Raw genomic sequence first — 21,162 nt, 5'->3', positions numbered from 1 at the left:
AAGGCGTTTTTTGAACACTATTGGAACCAATGATTATTAATTTAGACAGCTGGAATGAGAAATATGCTAATTCTCGTGTAATGTGCATCATAGGTCCTTGAAATGTTCCTTGAAAAGTGAATTCTGAAAAGAGAAGTTGCACAAGTTCTGACATCAGTATTTCACTTTTGAAAGTTGTATGGGTTTGTATGTGTGGGGTGACAACAGCCTGGTGACAAACAGTTGATGAGTTTTCTGAAAATCAGGAAATCCTTTTAAACTTCCTGTCTCACACAGACAGACACGCAGCGCAAAAGTCAGAAAAGTAACTCTGTGTTTGTGGCTACAAAGTAACAAAATGAGGACTTCTGATGGTCGCATGTGACAATACACGACCCGACCAGTGATTGCACATATTCCTGTAAGTATAAAAGATATTTTTACATACTTCCTACTCAGAAACATCCACTTCCACTGTATATCGACAAGTATTATGTCACATTATGAAGAATGTGTTTGATCTATGGATTAATCTGTCTTTAGCTCTTTATAAATGGCTATTCAAAGAAGCTTTTACAGCATGTCCATATTGTGGGATATTTTTCTATAACAGTGACTCCTTCTTAAGTTGTTATGGTGATCTTTAAAAAAATAATAATAAAAAAACATTCTTAAAATTGATCCTAATATACGGTATTTGAAAGACATTGAAAGACAAAGTCAAATAAATGTACTTATTACATTGAAACGTAAGTCACATGTTCTCACATAGTGTTAATTTGGGCTACGGCAAAGCGTGGTAACCAGTTTCACTTGAGGACGGGAATCCCCGCAAAACTACAATTGACTTTTCAAAAGCTTTCTGAATGCTTTTATATGGATGTGAATACTGAATATGGGGTCTGTCCAGGTTTACATCATATTCGGTATATGATGTTTATCTAGAATGCAGGGTTATGCATATTACTGTATAGCATACGACTTCATCCTATACAAGCAGGAGCCTGCATTAAGGTTTACAAACACAAATTGACATTTAAGGACTTACCTTTAATTAATTTGAGTGCTACTGAAAGGAATAGTTATCCTGTTAATATTTGGTAAATGTTTCCTGTGAGCTCTCTGTCACAGATCAGTATTTGATCTCTTTTAACAAAAGTATTAAGCAAAAATTTAAATATGATCAAAAATATTAATTATATTAAAGAGCTTGGTGGAAAAACATAAAAAATAATGTTGGCTATTACCAATAATGTAAATCTATGACATAAACCTTACATTGGATGCTGGTCTAATTTATCTGTGTATATATAATCATGCAATATATTTGCATGTGGACAATATTTTTACAGCTCCAAGATTATGTTATTTTCTCTTTTTATTTTATTATTCTCTTTTTCATCCTTGCAATTATTTCCCATACAGTCATTTCTTGCAGCCCAGAGCAATATTTAAGTTTATTCCCAGTATTTTACAAAACATTAAACATTTTTTGTTATTTTTAAGAAACACCACAATAACAGGTTCTTGATCCTAACAGAATAGTACACTGTAATTTTATCAAGCATTGTTTACGTAGACCACCAGAGAGTTCACTGCTACAGTAAACTGCATAAACACTTCACTGAAATTGTCTTGTAAAAGCACTATTAGTGTTACAAGCTAAAAAGTTAATTTAAAAAAAGCATCCACTGATCTTGGTAAAGATAATATTAAGAAAAGAAAAGACAGCCAAAGGGTGCAGCACCTCAATAGTGATGCACATGATTCCACAATAAAGTAAGGTGCCATCATAAATCACTCTGCCCCAAGTGTGCACACTGGTTGACATAAGAACCAGTGTTAAAATCACTACTATAATACCATTAATCACCAATAGAAACAAAACAAGCAATGTATTAGAATTAGAAGGACAATTAAGATACTATTAGATAATAATTGGAGCTTAATTGGAATTCAAAAGAGAAAAAGACAGTTAGATTCACAGGTAACATAAGTATAACAAATATAAAAGTATGCTATGTCTTTTGTTGACACAGACCAGGTAGGTACAGGTCTGTTTTGTCAAAAGAAGACCTTTGACGTTAATGTATACATGGGTACTGCCTGATGCATGGCTTTTTGTTACCTCACAGTCTCCCACTAACACACCCATTATTCCTCAGCACTAATGAATCTATGAAGGACCTGACTAATCAAGAAAACTACTTAGGACTACACCCTCCTGTGACTTTTCTCCTAATTTATGTTGTTTAAGGTCACAAATTCCTATACAGTTAGCAAGAAAATCCAGTGGTAGTTATCTTTGTAAACAGTCTTTCCAACACATCCCAGTCAGCATTTATATACATACATTTGGGAAATAGGATATGAAACATTTCTTTGGTTTTTGTCCAAGATTTTAATTATTAAGCATTTGGGGCTTTTCCAGGCGTCTGACACCATGTCGTAATGCACCAAGGTACCTTAAAACCTGATTTGAGCCATGACACTGATTCTTATGACACGATGAGTCATAAGCCTATACTGTAAACACTACTGTGATACAATAACACCTTATAACAATAATCTAGGTTTTTTTTCCTGAGTCAATGGGGTTTTATAGAGCTGAATCACTCCCTTGTCATGTACGTGCTGTGCGAGCAGCCAGATTTGGAACCCACAATGCAGGACTTCAGAAACAGAAAAAAATCCCTCTGAACCTGAACCACACAGCATGTAGGTATGAGGGACGATGCAATAAAGGGAGATTGAGATAATATATACACACCGAGTAACAAGGGAAAAGGAAACACTGATTACAGGGGAGGGGACAAGAAAAGTTAAACTGAACGTAGCACGTATTTGACAAGGGGCTATAAAAATAACACACCAAACTAACAATGAGACGGAGACTGAGACATGCAACCTTGACACTGACCAAAGAGGAAAACAAATGTCTGACTAGGAACAGAAAGGGGAACGAAATATAGGGAGACACAACTGAACGAGAAACCTTGGTTAACTTAACAGAGGAGAACAGGAGGACGTGACAGGGGACATAGGGAGACAAACAGCGAACAAATCAGGGAAGATGAGACAGAGAGAGTAAAACTAGAGTTAGAGGACAGGAGGACAAAAGACCAGAGGAAATACCAGGTGACAGGCCAATAAATGAACCTAACAGGGAAACAGTAAAGCATATAAGATGCTGAAAGGTAAGGCTGATGCACATATGAGACAAAGGACAAAACATAGATGAGACAAGAACAGACAGGAAACCAAGAACAGACTAAATAAGAAGCTGGACCTGTGAAACAGTTCCTGACTCAATGACTCAGGAACATTACTAATCTAAAATGGATGAAGTCAAGCTTTGTGGACGTCACAAGAACAGAATAACCTTTTATTGTCACTGTACGTGTACAACAAAAAACAGTTGGAAAACAACTCAGTTATTCAGCATTAGTTATTTAACTCTCCATTTTTTTTACTTTTATGTCAACGCTTCAGCCAATCAAGTCAAAATTGAACCTTCCATGTCAGAACATAAAATGTTCAAGTTATTCCAAGGATTTCTGATTTTCAGTGTAAGTTAATATAAAAAAGGTCACCTGACTACTGACCTCTAAATACATTTTCTGATGTTTATCTGTTGGCTTTATTTTCTGAAGTAACCATGGATCTCAGCGAGGAAGAGTCAACTCCTCTGGTGATCAGAGACCGCGGAGGCAGCCAGAGGTCCAGTTCAAGCACTGTTCCTAATTTACAAGTCAACTTCTTCCCTGTCAAAAAGGAAGCAACAACATTACAGATCACATCTGGACAAATATCTGCTGAAAATGTCTGCATCCAAGCAGGGAAGAAATGTGGTAAGACTGTAATGCATTATGTATTATGTAAGTCACTAATTTTTGTCAGCCATATTCATTATTGTGGGGTTTTTTTCCTCCAGGAATCTTGCCGGTATACCTAAGTCTATTTGGTTTGGCATCTGAAGACCTCTCATTTTGGTATCCTCCTTCTCACATGTTTGACACTGATGAAAACTTAAAAGTCCATTTCAGAGTCAGGTGGGTGTCAAAATGCCTTATTTGATGAGAAAATATATATATATATTTAAGATTCAAATTCAACTTTTCAAATGCTTGTTAATGCGCAGTTTGGCATGTGGACACGGTTAAAACAACTTGCTGAAGTTCAACTCAAACGTCAGAATGGGGAAGAAATGTGATTTAAGTGACTTTGAACACAATATAGCTGTTTGTACCAGACGGACTGATCTGAGTATTTATGAAACTGCTCTACTGGGATCTACCCCACACAGTCATTGCTAGTGTTTGCAAAGAATGGTCTGAAAAAGAAATAAATAACCAATGAGTCAAAGTTCTCTGGGTGAAAAGGACTTCTTGATGTCAGAGGTCGGAGAAGAATGGCCAAAGTGCTTTGAGCTGATAGGAAGACAACGATAACTCAAGCAACTGCATTACAACCAAGACACAGAAGAAAATCTCTGAACCGGGTGCCACTCCTGTTAGCTAAGAACAGGAAACTGATGCCACAGCTCACAAGAGCTCACCAAAGTTTGACAACAGAAGATAAAGTGACAGACAGATAAAGTGGCTATTGAATATTCTTTCATTTGATGAATGTTTAGTGCATCAACTCCTTATACTTAGAATGTTGCTATAAATAATTAGAGTTTGGAGTACTAGTTGAAAGGTTTTTAATGGATCCTGATGTAAAGGTTAGTTTTATATGATTTGATATGCAATGGGGTTCTTTTGTGTTTGAAGGTACTTCTTTGGAAATTGGTTTGGGCAAGAACCAAGATCTTCATACCGCTACAGTTTGACTAGAGACAGAATCAGTCCAGTACTCGACTACAGTGTCATTGACTATCTTTTTGCCCAGGTAAAGTGCTAAATAATGATATTATTTTCAAATATATTAAGTAAAGATTTTTATTAATTAACATAATTTATTTAAATTATGTTATACTTTATGAAATTCTTTATTTTATTTTAATTTTAAGAATCGAGACTGATAGAAAGTGATTAGATAAATGTTTTTCTATTTTAAGTACCGATTTCTAGTAAGATGAAATATTTACAATTTCTATTATTGAAAATGGTGAGATTCTTCAATTTAATTCATTAGCAAAAGTTTATCCAACCATGTACTGTCTTTGTTGCTTTGAGGTGTCTATTAGTTTTGGTTTTTGTAAAACTGATAGATTAATGTACTACTGCACAATGTAACACAAGTTGTGGCCACAAAAAAACTGCATGCTTGTTATACTAGTAGATGTGACGATAATAAGATTTCTTTTGGTGTTTAGCTTCGAAATGACTTCATTGAAAGTAAGGCAGGCATAGCCCCACCATTGACTCTTCAGGAGGAATGCCTTGGCCTTGCAGTGCTCGACTTGTGGAGAATGGCCAAGGAGCGCAACCAGAGTGTTAGAGAGCTCTGCAAGACTGTCAGGTATTTACAGTTGAGACTGTATCATTGCTTATACAACAATCCATTCTAGTTTGCAATCATTACACCAAATATTATTCCTCTTTAGCTACAAATCCTGCCTTCCCATGTCACATCGCCATGACATCCAGAAACGAAACCGGCTGGACCGCTACCGAATTAGAAATACCCTCAAGCGTTTCTTAAAGAAGCTTGGCAACTGCTCCGTAGATGAGTGCAGCCTGAAACTCAAGTACCTGATTGAGCTGTCTGGCATTGAGCCTTCTGTTGGAACGGAAACCTTCCAAGTGAATCATTCTTCCTCCCATCCAAAGTCAGACTTCTCTCTTGTGCGGGTCACAGGGGAAACAGGAATCCAAACCGCTGGAAGTATCAATAACAGCCAGGTAAGATGACTGAAGAAGATCGAGTTTAGTTTGTAGTTGGTTAACTGCTATCATTTTCCTGCTTTAATATCTCTACTACGCTACTAAACAGATCAAAATGCTATTTGGTTGATAGGTTTTGTCAAGAGTTGAGTGGCAGACCTTCTGTGATTTTCAAGAAATCATTGACATCAGTATACAGCGGGTATGCCATGAGCAGGTTCCCCAAGACAGCAGGATGGTGACTATAACACGAAAGGATGACAGCTGCTTGGTAAAAAAAACAACATATTTTACACTTAAACCATTGCAATATATATATGTGTGTATATATATATGTATATATATATATATATATATATATATATATATATATATATATATATATATATATATATATATATATAAACACCCAGCACGCCCCTGCGGGCAGTTTATCCTTCAAGCTCGGGTCCTCTACCAGAGGCCTGGGAGCTTGAGGGTCCTGCGCAGTATCTTAGCTGTTCCCAGGACTGCGCTCTTCTGGACAGAGATCTCCGATGTTATTCCCGGGATCTGCTGGAGCCACTCGCCTAGCTTGGGAGTCACCGCACCTAGTGCTCCGATTACCACGGGGACCACCATTACCTTCACCCTCCACATCCTTCTTCCTGATATTGCTGTCATTCGGAACCGCTACATCGATCACTACGGCCGTCTTCTTCTGTTTGTCTACCACCACTATGTCCGGTTGGTTAGCCACCACCATTTTGTCCATCTGTATCTGGAAGTCCCACAGGATCTTAGCTCGGTCATTCTCCACCACCCTTGGGGGCATCTCCCATTTTGACCTCGGGACTTCCAGGTTATACTCGGCACAGATGTTCCTGTACACTATGCCGGCCACTTGGTTATGGCGTTCCATGTATGCCTTGCCTGCTAGCATCTTGCACCCTGCTGTTATGTGCTGGATTGTCTCTGGGGCATCTTTACACAGCCTGCACCTGGGGTCTTGCCTGGTGTGATAGACCCCAGCCTCTATGGATCCTGTACTCAGAGCTTGTTCTTGTGCTGCCATGATTAGTGCCTCTGTGCTGTCTTTCAGTCCAGCTTTGTCCAGCCACTGGTAGGATTTCTGGATATCAGCCACCTCCTCTATCTGCCGGTGGTACATACCGTGCAGGGGCCTGTCCTTCCATGATGGTTCCTCGTCTCCCTCCTCTTTCTTGGGTTTCTGCTGCCTGAGGTATTCACTGAGCACTCGGTCAGTTGGGGCCATCTTCCCAATGTATTCTTGGATGTTCCTTGTCTCATCCTGGACTGTGGTGCTGACACTCACCAGTCCCCGGCCCCCTTCCTTCCGCTTAGCGTACAGCCTCAGGGTGCTGGACTTGGGGTGAAACCCTCCATGCATGGTAAGGATCTTTCTTGTCTTTATGTCAGTGGCTTCTATCTCCTCCTTTGGCCAGCCTATTACCCCAGCAGGGTACCTGATCACGGGCAGGGCGTACGTGTTGATGGCCCGGATCTTGTTCTTACCATTCAGCTGACTCCTCAGGACTTGCCTGACCCTCTCCAGGTACTTGGTGGTTGCAGCCTTTCTAGCGGCCTCTTCATGGTTCCCATTTGCCTGCGGGATCCCCAGGTACTTGTAACTGTCCTCTATGTCTGCAATGTTGCCTTCTGGTAGTTCAATCCCCTCAGTTCTGACTACCTTCACTGTCTTTAATATATATATATATATATATATATATATATATATATATATATATATATATATATATATATATATATATATTTTTTTTTTTTTTTTTTTTTTTTTTTTTTTTTTAATTTATTTATTTTTTTTTACTGTTTGGATGTAAATATGAACAATTTAAAAGCTATTCGCATCAAATTAGTGTCCTCGGGCAACTGTATCCCTTCTACTTTTGTATTGCTTCTCCAAAGCTCCCTGTTCTGGCTACGTGGATGACATTTGGCTTGCTGTGGTGGAAAAGTTGCAAATTTGTACCATCTGGCCAAAACTGGTCATGGCATAACACCAAACCTTTAATCGTAGATGGACCGATGTTGGTGATGTTTGTATGTTGAATAGAATTCTACCCAGACCATCTCTGGACCAGAAGTGAGAAATATTCATCAGATAATGTCATTTGTGGCGGGTGAAGTTAATGTGTTGGAGTCTTACAATTATCCCCATTCTTTCTGTGATGTGAGGAAAGCTGTTATATCCATAGGAAGTCAGTTAACGAGTTAGGACAAGTGGTGGACCCAAATGTATGAGACATCAAGTTTCCATCACCACTGAAAAATGCTTTTTCCCCTCCTCATTCTTTTTTCAAGAAGGCTTTCAAATTTTGCTTAGTTGAAATTAATTAATACAGAGATAGTAGAGAGCAGTTTGTCTTTCTAGAAAGTCTAACAATGGTGTCCATTTCAGGAGTAACTTGACTGAGCATCATTGTAACACCCCAGACATTGGTTCAACTTTTAGTTTGGAAGTATTTTTGTACCATGACTAAGCAAACACTTGATGGTTATTCAGTGTTGTAATGCTTGCTGACGCTGTCAAACAATGGTCCTTTAACTTAAAGCTAAAACTAGAGAAGAGGACAAGAACACAGAGGGCCAAATGCAGCAAGCAGGGTGTGCAGTGAGTAATAAATGTCTGCCTACAAATGGTTCATAGCCAGAGGCCCAACTCCCGTGACTACTGATGGTCCTTAGGATAAATGTTGGCTAGGTTTGATCCATAATGTGATGTGGGAAGTCCATGGTAAGACTCCACGGTACACGTGGCATCGGTCAGAACGGGAGTTTGAAAACCTAACTTAGTCCCCTAAGTGGTCCAGTAATGCAACAGGAGACTAACAGGAGACTAACTTTTTTTGTGTGTGACTACTTTCATTACAGGAAGTCAAGTTCCAGAGTCTCAAAGAGGCACTTTCGTTTGTGTCACTTGTTGATGGTTACTTCAGACTGACCACGGACTCAAGCCACTTCTTCTGCCAAGACATTGCTCCGCCAAGTATTCTAGAGGGAATCAAAAACCATTGTCATGGCCCAATAACGTGCGTCAATTTAATCATTACTTAATCAGACGCCAGCTTTTACACACACACCCACCCACCCACACACACACACACACACACACACACACACACACACACACACACACACACACACACACACACACACACACACAGATAGATAGATAGATAGATAGATAGATAGATAGATAGATAGATAGATAGATAGATAGATAGATAGATAGATAGATAGATAGATATATTCTGATTTGTTTTTATGCTGTTTGAGCAGATCAGAGTTTGCAGTCAACAAATTGAAAAAGTCAGGATACAAAGGTGGTACCTTCCTTCTGCGGCAGAGTCCGAAGAACTATGACAACTTTTTCCTCACTGTTTGTGTTCAGGTACAGATATAGACAAAAACCTTTGTTTAAATGTTTTTTGTCACCCACTTCATGTTAAAGAAGCATCTGCTCAATCCGATGTGCAAGAGTGTTTCCCATGGCTTACATTTTGACTCAAGTGTTTGGATTCTTGCTTCTGATCAAAAATCACCCTCTTATTTTTGCAGACTCCACTTGGACTTGATTATAAAGACTGTCTCATTAATAAAAATGAGCACTACAGCCTCTTTGGTGTCCAGAAATCATTTTCCAGCTTGAGAGAGCTTACCAGCCACTATCAACACAATAAGCTCCTGCTGGCTGAAGTACCTGTCAAGTTAACCTGCTGCTGTCCACCCCGACCCAAAGGTATGTTTCTTCAAGCTACAGATGACATTATCTGCCTTGATCGCCAAAAATACAAGGGCAAACACACAGAGAGATGTGACCCTGATACTTCATTTTGGCCATCTACTTCCTGAAATTCAGCACCATGACTAGACAAGAGGCTAAATTAATAAGCTAGCTTATCTAGTTAGCTAGGCGCCGTGAGTAAACACTGTGACAACTGGGATGCTTGTTTTCACTAGTGAAAAAGAAACATAAAAAGTACTTGCCAAAATAAGTTCAGAGCCAACTACCAAGAGTATCCTATAGTGCAACTTCTTTCACAGAGGAGCTGCCACCTGCTGGCCATTAGAAACAGTGCAGATTAATGGCACTGTAAGACTTTGCTGTTAAGAGCAGCAGGTTATGTCCATGTTTTTTGACGGGTCTGTTACAGGAAAATCAAAGTGTGATTACATATTTGCATCAACTGCATGCCAATTTTTGCAATAGAGTACATACTGTTCTGATTTTTTTTTAAATATGAAATTGTCATATTACAGTTGTCTCATAATCTAAGTTTTATTGTTTCAATTAATCTGTGCAAGCTATCAATTGTAGCAGTAGAAACAAATGAACATCCACATGGTTACAATGTGTAACTGTCACATTCAGTATTCTGAACTACATCAAGGATATAGAAAAAAACATTACTAGGACACATGTACTGTCAAATCTACAGTTGCTCGACAATTTTCTGTGCACTCATCATCATTCAATTCTTGTTTGAGGTAATATATGTCTGAAAGATTGAAGATTTTATAAGAAATATTATGTTTTCTGCTGTTTTTAAAGAGCTCACAAATTTGATCATCATACGCAACTGCAGCTCTGTAGAAGCTCCAGGCTCTCCAACAACCGAAAGGAACAAATTCAGTCACATCCAGTTTCATATGATCAAATATGAGGACCTGAGCTGTGTAAGTTGATCTGCATGTTGTGCCAATCAAGCCAGTTGGTACTTCTGATGACTGTCAGTACAAAACTTCTTCTACTTGTTTTCTTCTTTTTCCATCTACTCCTTTTTTAGTGAAAGCAGAGCAGGAGCATTAATGAAAAATATACCTTTATCCTAACATAACAGGCATTTCTTGCTTGCTAGCTTTGGACAAGAAGTGGTGCATACCTATAGTGGTGAACTCATTTTTTAAACAGTAAACGGCAATTATTTATAAACTATCTGTATCATTAAATTTCTATTGAAAAATTAATGTTAACTCAGAGGTAGGCAACAGCAGCCCACTTCCCCCAGCTGCTATCCTTCATTTTGGATTTATTTTCCTGCATTGTTCTATTGGGGTAGCTCTTCAGCCCCATGTAGAGAGAGGGATTCTGGGAATCCAAACAATGCTATAGCTATGATGTCAACCACATCTCCAGTGATTCCTCCTGCACCTTTCACAAACAACAGACTAGATGGATATGGAATAGTTGTTGGTTATTTTTCTTTGAATTGTAATTTTTAATTGTTTATTACCTTAACTTATTCCTTTCTGACATGAACAGTAGCACCCTGTATTACAGCTTCCATGTGTTTATGATATTTCATAACTGCAACAAGATTTGCAAAGATTTGCACAGCACCTATGTACCCTGTGAAACTGTCCTGAATTTCAGATATCTATCTATAGAGAGAGAAAGCATGTGATAGGGTGCCAAAAGAGTAATTGTGATAGTGCACAAGGAAGTCAGAAATATGTAAGGATGGTGTATTAGGACTGTGAGACATTGGTGAAGTGTGCAGTTGGGGTGATAGATGGGTTCATGGTGAGGGTGAGATTATATAAGGGATCGGCTCAGACCCCCGTATTGTTTGCTATGGTGATATACAGCTTAACAGATGAGATCAGGCAGGAGTCTCTATAAATTATGATATTTGCAGATGATATTGTGATCTGTAGTGAGAGTGGGGAGAGGTGGAAAAGAGTCTGGAGACATTGGGGTGTGCAATGGAGAGAAGAGGAATGAAAGTCAATAGAAGTAAGACAGAATACATGTGTGTGAATGAGAACAGGGCAGGTGTAACAGCGAAGCTCTGAGGAGCAGAGGTAGTGACGCTAGAAGAGTTTCAATACAGACAGTGGCACGGACATAAGACAGGACGTGGAGCTAAAGGTGCTTGAGTGTAAGATTTCTGCTTGGAGTGACCAAGATGGATAAGATTAGAAACTGGTATTTTAGAAGGACAACTTAGGTTTAGATGGTTTGGGCATCAGAGGAGAGATCGTTGCTATATTGGACAAATTATGTTGAAAATGGAGCTGCCAGGCAGGTGGAAAAGAGGAAGACCTCAGAGGAGGCTCATGGATGTAGTGAAGGAGGACATGAAGAGGGTTGGCGTGACAGAAGAGGATGCTGAGGATAGGGTGAAATAAAAGCAGATGATCTGCTGTAATGACCCTTAAGTAGCTGAATGAAGAACAAGAGCTGGCACCCTTTATCGTGATTTCTGGAAGACTGATTCAGAGTTGTGCTTTTTAACAACAGTATAATCATTAGCTGAATTTCATACGAAAATAGTTACACTATATGGGACAGTCCCAATATTCTGTCAACTGACACAGTCACATCAAGGGGTTCTCAACAGGAACAGTCCTACACGAGTCTTCTTCAGCAGAGATTTGTTGCAAATCTATTATTCTAAGGAGACACAACTCGAGTATTGTGATTAAAATGTTTATTCTTTATCTCAACAATATGCAACGTATCTATTCACACTTTCTTGGTTTGAGCCGAGACCTGAAAGTGTAAATGTCTGCCCCTGCTTCTTCTACAACTGCTCATACCTCCATTACAGCTACAGTTGTATCTTTTTAAATGAATAACGCTGTGGCACTAACAAATACTGCTAATGCTGCTACTGTGACGCTATAGCCACGGTAATCTAAAAAGAATCGCTGAGCTATAATGTTGTTTATGATGGATACTTTCCCAATCAGGACGAAAGCCTCGGTCAGGGCTCTTTCACTCGAATCTTTAAAGGCAAAAAAATCGACATTCATGACGGGGAGAAACGTGTGACCGAAGTTCTGCTGAAAGAGCTCGATGCGACTCACAAGAACTGCTGGGAGGTGACTTTATACATACCTAAGTATTTTTTTTTAAATGTATTTGTTTCTTATGACTAACACATGCTTTTTGACCATTTCAGTCATTCTTTGAAGCTGCCAGCCTGATGAGTCAGATTGCACACAGACACCTGCTCCTTGTATACGGTGTTAGTGTTCACGGAGCAAAGAGTGAGTTAAAACTAAGTTCCATGAACGCATTGACTGTTTTTGTTGTTTTGTGTTTTGTTGTTTGCTAGTAAGCCCAGTAAAGCTGAATGTTGTGTTGCTGAATGTTGTACAATCAGTGTTTCGACTGACACAAGTAGTTGTAATTTCAAAGCTGACAGTTATTTGGTTAACTTTGTCTCATATCATGTGGCCCTAGCTCAGGCGCTGCTCTGCGAGTGAGCGCTCTGTGTTTTGGTTTGAAGTACAGCTGTTGAAACAAACCTTGTTGTGCCTTTCAGACATCATGGTGCAGGAGTATGTCAAGTACGGGGCCCTTGACCTTTACTTGAAAAGGGGGAGATCTGTATCAGTGAGCTGGAAACTTGACGTAGCCAAACAGCTCGCATCAGCCCTCAACTTCCTGGTAAGGAAGATTTACCGATGTGGAAATGAGAAGAAGGCAGCCTAGAGCAGGCCTGACTGTAGATTGCGTGATGTGCAAATAAATGTTATTTAAAATGTCATGTTTTACCAGGTATTTTAAAATACATAACTGCTGTGAACAGTAGAATTAATGCAAAGGATGAAGTGTTTCCTAATAACACTAAACAAGCAAACAGGTATTTTTCTGTCCTGCTTACTTTGAAATGTAGTTGCTAAAATCACATGTAACCCTCGTACAGGAAGAGAAGAACATTGTTCATGGAAATATCTGTGCCAAAAATCTGCTGCTGGCTAGAGAAGGTGACCCCTCTCAGGGGAGCTCTCCTTTCATTAAGCTGAGTGATCCGGGCATCAGTATGGCCATGGTGGGCAAAGATGGTAAAGCCTTTTTTTTTATTTAAATTGACTCATTATTTACTGTAATGTATGTATCAGCATTTCTTTATGCAATGGTAACCAATTTTAGCTTTATTCGTTTTATTTTATACCCATTAACATGCCTTACAAAATAAAGGATACTTTTAGCTGCTTCCTTATAGCCAAACAAACAAATAGATGAAGAAACTTAATTAATAGAGTTGTCGTTTCTCCAGTCATTCTGGACAGGATCCCCTGGGTGGCCCCCGAGGTGTTGGGCGCTCCAGAAAAACTGACCCTCGAGTGTGATAAATGGAGCTTTGGCGCCACAGTGTGGGAAATCTTTAACAATGGAAACTCCCTGCTACGAGGCTGGAACCTAGATCAGGTAGATTATCGTATTCCCTGATCTGCAGTTTGTGGTTTTGGAAGGCTTTAAACACTCTAAACTTTTTAGCTGTCTGGGTCAGTGTTACATGATCCCTCAAAGCTCATTGCTGTTATGCAACAATTGCAGAAAATGCCTAAACTAGAGGACTCTGTGTGTGAGTTGTAGCTCTGGTTTTGGTTCATAAAGTTCAGCATGCAGAAAAACTGATGCAGTTCAGAATATTATATTAACTTTTCAAGTTGATGTAAATAAAATGCAACACTGTGAAAAGACTACTGAGAATACTGTGTAGATTAAATGAAAATTGCACTTCCTTTTCTGTGAATTTTCAGTCGTTAGAAAAATTGTTGTACAAACATTAAATGGTGCTATGTGGTGCTAAATGTGTTGTGTTTGTTTTTGTTTTTTTTTGCAGAAGAAGCAGTTTTATGAGAGTTTCCAGCAGCTGCCTCCCTCTCAGTGGACAGAGCTAGCAGATCTGATCAGTCAGTGTATGGACTACCAGGCAGACTTCAGACCTTCATGTCGCAGTATTATCCGTCAACTCAACAGTCTCATCACTTCAGGTAAAGATGCATACCATACTGTTCTGGTAATCAGCTGACACATACATGTTAAAACTGTCCTTTAAAACATAAATTAATTAGATAAATAAAATTAATTCAGTTAATACCACAATACTTTGACTAACTTTTTGTATCAGATATAATCCTTAGAAAAGAAGACATAGATAACAAATTATGGTGTTTTATGAAATGTAAATAAAACAGAATCCATGATTTGCAAATCTTATAAACCCGTATGTTATTCAGAATAGAACATAGAAAACATAACTGATGTTTAAAGTGAGACATTGTATTACTTCATGAAAGATATGAGCTGATTTAGAGTTTGATGGCAGCCAAAAATCTCAAACAATTTGGAATGCAAGTGACAAAAGTCAGCGCTAATAAAGAACAGCATCCTAAAGAGGTAACATTTCTCTGAAGTGAAGACGGGTGGAGGTTCACCAGTTCTGCAAAAAAATACCTCTACAAATTATGGGTCAATTTCAGAATAATGTTCCTCAATATAGAATTGCAAAGACTTTGAATATGTCATCACATGATGCCATCAAAAGTTTCAGAGAATCTGGAGAAATCTCTGTGTGCAAGTGACAAGGCCTAAAATGAATATTGGATGCCAATGATCACGCGGCACTGCATAAGAACAGGCATGATTCTTTCATTGAAATAACTGCACGGGCTCAGGGACATCTCCAGAAATCGCTGTCTGTAAAACACAATTAACTCTGTCATGCAACTTTATAAAAAACAAAGTTATACGTGAACATGACCCCGGATCATCATCTTCCCTGGATCAGAGATCATTTAAAACAGACTTTGAAATTCTTTTCGCAAAAGTGACCCGAAATAGGCACTCTGGTGGAGTTACTTTGTGTGTGTGTGTTTATAAGTAGTTTTAAACCTTGTGATCCACAAAACAGCATAAGAGTAAAAGAGTAAAAGAAGAACTGACTGCGTTACAGCATCCGCTGCTTGTTGAGAGTAAAAGCGATACGCGCTTTCACGTCTTTTTTTAGCGACTTTTCTTTAGAAAAAAAGTCGCTAAGGGGTCTGAAAACTCGCTAAATATAGCGACAAAGTTGCTAAGTTGGCAACACTGCTTGGCACTTGTGCAGGTGAAGCCAAAGGGAAGATGTGCTTCACCATATTTTCTAGTCTTTGGCTTAGAATGAAGTTGGTTTGGAAACATATTCAGCGATGCTTCATCTCCTGCCCTGTGTGGGCGCCCCGTCAAAAACCTGTCCATTATGCTAGCAGTGTCCAAGTGTTTTTTGTTTTGTTTTTTTCCTTTTCATACCCCCCCCCCCCCCCCCAGGGGACGGGCCCCACACTTTGGGAAGCTCTGAGATAACACAATATAAGTATGTGCATTTCAAAAAATGCTCTAATATACAGTAGTACAGTGAACCTTTTAAATGTAAATTATAGAATAGCAAAGAGAAATCTTTGTTTGTCCTTGTGTTTGTGTGTCTGTGTGATTCGTCCAGGGGTAGCTGTTAAACAGACTACTGTTGCTACCAATAGCTGTTTTCCAAATGGATGATGTTTTAGGTATTACGCTGAGATTCACTGAAGTGAAAATACTGCTGACTGCTAACGTTGCCTTGTTTTTTGCCAGACTATGTGATACTTCATGCTACCGAACCTGTCACACAGAGCCCCGTGTGCAGATCTTACAGCCACCCTCAGCACGACCAGACATTGTTTGAGGAGAGATACTTGCGCTACATCTCCCCTCTGGGAAAAGTAAGTGTGAGGTGACATATAATGGACAGAAGCTTTAAACTAAATAAATGTGTCAAGCTGATGTTATGCTACACAAGCAGGACCTACTATTTGTGCTCATTCTTTATCCGTCTCTTTCATGCATCTACTTTAACTTCAGTTTTTACCTGTGACTTAACACATTTGCAGGGGAACTTTGGCAGCGTGGAGCTTTGCCGTTATGACCCGCTGGGTGATAACACTGGTGAGCTGGTGGCTGTGAAGAAGCTGCAGTCCAACAAGCAGTCAAACCTGGAGGACTTCCAAAAGGAGGTCAACACCCTCCACGTCTTACACTGCGACTACATCGTCAAATACAAGGGAGTCTGCTACAGCATGGGTAAAAAAAAAAACTAAACAATAATAAAATGATCTGCCCCCTGCTTAGACTGTAAAACTCTTAGCTCTCCCTTTCCTGTTTTATAAATGAACTCATTAAGGATTGCTGTGCCACTTCAAAAACATGTTTAAGGTGACTTGTATGACTTTTTTGTAAAAGGTGTAAATGTAAGTGAACCAAGCAAAAGAGCTCGTTGCACTTACTCATTTCCTCTTAAAGCATGAAACTCACACATGTCTCTGTGTTTCAGTGACAAAGATTTGAAAGGACATTATCTGATGAACAACGTCATGGCTTGTCTGTTCACAGGTCGCCTCAGCATGAGTCTAGTGATGGAGTACCTGCCCTATGGCAGCCTTATTGGCTACTTAGAGAAGAACAAACACAACATCAACACCAGGCGGATGTTACTATTTGCTTCTCAAATTTGTAAGGTGCGTGAGCTTGCAAAATGTTAAAAATATGACCTCTGCTATATGGACAGGAATTAATTGTTTGCCCACACAATCATAAATGAGTATCGACTGCACATTCTATGACTTGAAAGTCTTTTGCTTTAACGTGTGCTTGACCTGCTGCTTTTGATAAAGATGATGAACATGTCTTCCCAAGCAAGTGTAAACCAGCAGGATTTAAAGCTGCCTGTGACGCAGCAGGATTACAGATCTGATTGGGCAGGATCTGAAAATTGACGTGACATATGTGAAGCCATTCCTGAACCAGTGCTCACGTTTTCCCTAAGGACCCCAAAGCGCTTTACACATCCAGTCATTCACCCATTCACACACTGGTGATGGCAAGCTACATTGTAGCCACAGCCACCCTGGGGTGCACTGACAGAGGCGAGGCTGCCGGACACTGGCGCCACCGGGCCCTCTGACCACCACCAGTAGGCAACGTTTGAAGTGTCTTGCCCAAGGACACAAACTGTCCAAGCCGTGTGTGTGTGTGTGTGTGTGTGTGTGTGTGTGTGTGTGTGTGTGTGTGTGTGTGTGTGTGTGTGTGTGTCTAATGCAGAATATTTCTCTCTGCTGTGTGGACCGGTTCAGTTTTGGCAGTTTATTCTTATCTGCTGTGTAACGATGACGCACATTTTAGAGTTGTATTAGAAGGTGACAAGAAGAATTAATAGCTAAAAATATTTACCTTTTAATACCATATAGCTTATTATATTTCCCCCACAGACACACACAAATACATAGACTTTCCACAGTTCTACGTGTTGCAAATCTTTAAAAAAAAAAACTTAAAACACAGAGGGAGATTGACAGAGCTAAAAATAAAAGTGTCTTTCGTTTGTTTCTAATTCTGTCAGGGGATGGAGTACCTGCAGAGCCTGCGTTATGTGCACCGAGACCTTGCAGCCCGAAATATCCTTGTAGCCAGTGAGACGCTGGTAAAAATCGCTGATTTTGGGCTGACCAAGGTCATTCCACATAATAAGGACTACTACCGTGTCACCCAACCAGGAGAGAGCCCCATCTTCTGGTAGATTTCCACTAGTTTCACCAATAAAAATCTAATAACTGCTTTTCAATGAATCAGCTACTTTCTTGTGTCGATGGTGTGGTTACTAGCTGTTAATACTTCCTAATATGACTAAATGAAAGACACGAATAAAACCAAACATGAGACAGTGCTTATTTTTAAAAGAAATGCTTCTCAGAAAAGAATATGTAATGTTGAAAAGTGAAGCATAAGCTATGAGATAGATTTCCTCTGCTTGAAGATCACAGTTGCCCCATTACTCGGGATTATTCTGTGCTCTAATGGTCATGCATTTACTGCAGGTATGCCCCAGAGTCCATCACTGAGTCCAGATTCTCCCAAAAATCAGATGTCTGGAGTTTCGGGGTTGTTCTTCATGAAATCTTCTCTTACTGTGATATAAGTTTCAATCCGAAAAGAGTAAGAAAATGTACAATTGTTACAAATGTGTCTGGAAAATGCTTCAGCTTAAATATGGATTCCCATGGCTTACTGTTTTGTTTCAGCTTTATATGCAGGAGATTGGGCACAACGTGCTGGGTACATCCATTTCAGTGCATCTGGCAAATCTACTGAAGGGTAACTGGAGGTTACCACCACCTTTAAACTGCCCGCCCAAGGTACGTTTGCTCTGTGCGGTCGAAACTGTAGTTTTTTCGGAATACTTTTTGATCTTTGCTATTGTGAGTAAATCAGACCTTTGGAGAAACGACTTTCTTATCTGTCTTACATCAGCAATAAAGTAATTTCCCTTCTATCCTTTTATTACACAATGTTTATCCTTGCTCATATTACTTTCATTGTAATGCCAGGTGTACCTTATGATGAGGCAGTGCTGGGCACATGACTTTGATGAGCGTCCATTTTTCTCCAACCTTGGAAACGAAATTGAAACTATGGTCCAGGATGAAAGAGAGAACTCTAAAGGCTGACGAGGATACAAGATACTTACTCTTTGTTCAAAAGGAAATCAAGTTTAAATGAGTACATGTTCACAAGTTCTCAGGAGTGAACATCCAATTATGGGAGTATGCGCAGGCTGACTTATTTATGATAGATCTCTGGGTACACTGGTTCTGATAAGCTCTACTTAGGCTCTTTCAAGTTGATATCACAGCAAAGCCTAGGTTATTATATTTTTATATTTTTTATATTTTATATTTTTCCAGTTTTCACTCTGAACTTTTTGCAGAGATTTAATGGTTGCTAGAGATTGCTAGTTTTTTGTTTGTTTGTTTTTTTTTTGGGGGGGGGGGGGGGGGGGTTGTAAGTGTTTTGTAGCTCAGAACGTTCACAACGTTTTAAAAGTAGATGAAAAATATATGTTACCTGGATGTAACTTTAGTTCTCTGTGTTCATGCGTTGATCGCACTTACGAAAGCAGCAAAGCATAAATAAAGCTCTTTTCCTAAATCAAAATGCGTTTTTTGAGATGAGCGGGAGAAAGACAAGCTGGACAAGCTTATATAAAGCTAATAATAATAATAATAATAAGTTTATGTGGTAAAAAAAAATATATATATATATATATATGTATGTATTAGAGATGGACCGTGTGTATTTGTAGCCTCGCTACCAATCCAGCATTTCATCTCCGAGGAAGTGATCCCAGAGAGAAGTAAAGCAAGTGTGTAACTTCATCTCTGAATGTTTATAAAGCATTCCAGCGTTAAGCTTAACAACGGATATATGGAGCGACTGCCTCTCTCTCTCCCTCTGCTCATAGCTGGACTGGCCATCGGCCCACCGGGCAATGGTGATTTTTCGTTTTTATGGGCCGATGATTTTTTATTTTTTTCTGTTAACGGTATAAATAATGAAAGGTGGTGGATTGGTCAGATGCTGGCCAGTGTGTAAAAATAAATCAGTTGTTTGGGGGTGGCTATCACAGAGCTTCCACAGATTCAGTAACATTAGCAAGTGGTGGAGGACAGCAGCTGGATGAGGGAAAGGGGAGGCAGGAGGAGAGATGTCAGTAGTACAATCATCCAGCGACGAGAGGATCTGTGTTCCAGCCTCAAATAGTGCTCCCGGTGATGACAGGTGATTGTTGTCAGGTGTGTGTGTGGGCCAAGGGCGGGAGCCCACAGTGAGCTCCGCCCAGGCAGAGAGGGAGAGAACAGAAACAGCAAATGTAGCCTTGTGGGGCCGACCGGGCAGGCACGGAGACCATGACAGCGCCAGAAAGAGGAAACCAGCGGATGTCGTGTTAAACAACAGCTGCAAGTTTAAGCTTTATCAGCTGTTGTTAGAGTTTATTTAATATTAATTTCAAGTATCAGCTGATGTTTGCTGGAGCCACAGCTGTAAAGCTGCTGGTCATGATATCGGTTTGTATATCTGGTGAGAGGGAAACATGAAGATGAAACCAGGAGATGTCCTTACTGAATCATCAGAGCTGAACAGGTGATGGAGAAACAGGTTTACCTTTTAGGTGACTTGAATGAGTTAAAGGGAAGTTATGAACTGTTTCTGAGAGACAAATAACACCAGGATCCTTTTTTACGCTGACATCTGGTAACTGTGCAGGGGCGGGTCTAGCAAAGTTTTGCCAGGGGGCCAGGTAGGGCATTAACAGGGAAAGGGGGCCACAAAGAAATACGTTCTTATTCTCGTTTAAAATGTCTAGCTTTTAATAAATAATTATCTGAATCTTACACCCAAAGTTTTAATCTGATGTAAAATGTATAGAAGTCCATTACTGTATATAGTAACTATTAAGTCTAATATACCCTAGTAAGCTGTAGTACTTTTTCCTTTGGGAAGATACCATCTGTGCAGTCTGCAATTCTGTTGAAGAAAGATGTTGAATCTATTTAATTACTCTTGAAAAATAATTGATTTCTGTGCATTTGTTTTCACACTGCATCAAATTAAAGTTGATTATTTTGATTAAGCATCATGAGGTGGGGGTGGTTCCCTATTTTTTTTTTTTTTTTGCTGGGAGTTTTAGAAGCCTATTAGTTAGGTTGCTTACTCTTTAAAATACCAGAATAGGAAGGATGG

At 39.5% G+C, this 21,162-nt stretch overlaps 1 protein-coding gene across 1 annotated transcript; it reads left to right on the top strand.

The window, feature by feature from the left end:
- Positions 1 to 232: 232 nt before the first annotated feature.
- On the top strand, positions 233 to 21,053 carry jak3 (Janus kinase 3 (a protein tyrosine kinase, leukocyte)). Its single transcript, XM_026143043.2, has 24 exons — positions 233 to 400; positions 3,633 to 3,830; positions 3,914 to 4,031; positions 4,755 to 4,872; positions 5,300 to 5,445; positions 5,531 to 5,828; positions 5,944 to 6,081; positions 8,703 to 8,860; positions 9,111 to 9,222; positions 9,390 to 9,570; positions 10,384 to 10,508; positions 12,528 to 12,659; positions 12,740 to 12,827; positions 13,106 to 13,230; positions 13,490 to 13,628; positions 13,844 to 13,995; positions 14,414 to 14,564; positions 16,183 to 16,310; positions 16,479 to 16,668; positions 16,978 to 17,102; positions 17,984 to 18,156; positions 18,459 to 18,576; positions 18,663 to 18,776; positions 18,969 to 21,053. Exons 2-24 carry the CDS (start codon positions 3,638 to 3,640, stop codon positions 19,086 to 19,088), a joined length of 3,342 nt encoding a protein of 1,113 aa, XP_025998828.1. The 5' UTR covers positions 233 to 400; positions 3,633 to 3,637; the 3' UTR covers positions 19,089 to 21,053.
- Positions 21,054 to 21,162: the final 109 nt, after the last annotated feature.

This window comes from Astatotilapia calliptera, chromosome 15 (assembly GCF_964374335.1).
Source record: "Astatotilapia calliptera chromosome 15, fAstCal68.1, whole genome shotgun sequence".
In the NCBI taxonomy this organism is placed as follows: domain Eukaryota; kingdom Metazoa; phylum Chordata; class Actinopteri; order Cichliformes; family Cichlidae; genus Astatotilapia; species Astatotilapia calliptera.
The sequence above is the reverse complement of the archived record's forward strand: the minus strand, read 5'-3'. Positions and strand labels throughout refer to the sequence as shown.

Coding starts and splice junctions, on each gene's coding strand:
- jak3 (XM_026143043.2), top strand. CDS start 3,638: ATGGATCTCAGCGAGGAAGAGTCAACTCCTCTGGTGATCAGAGACCGC. Junction 10,509..12,527: donor AATATGAGGACCTGAGCTGT/GTAAGTTGATCT, acceptor TTTCCCAATCAG/GACGAAAGCCTCGGTCAGGG. Junction 13,231..13,489: donor CATCAGCCCTCAACTTCCTG/GTAAGGAAGATT, acceptor ACCCTCGTACAG/GAAGAGAAGAACATTGTTCA.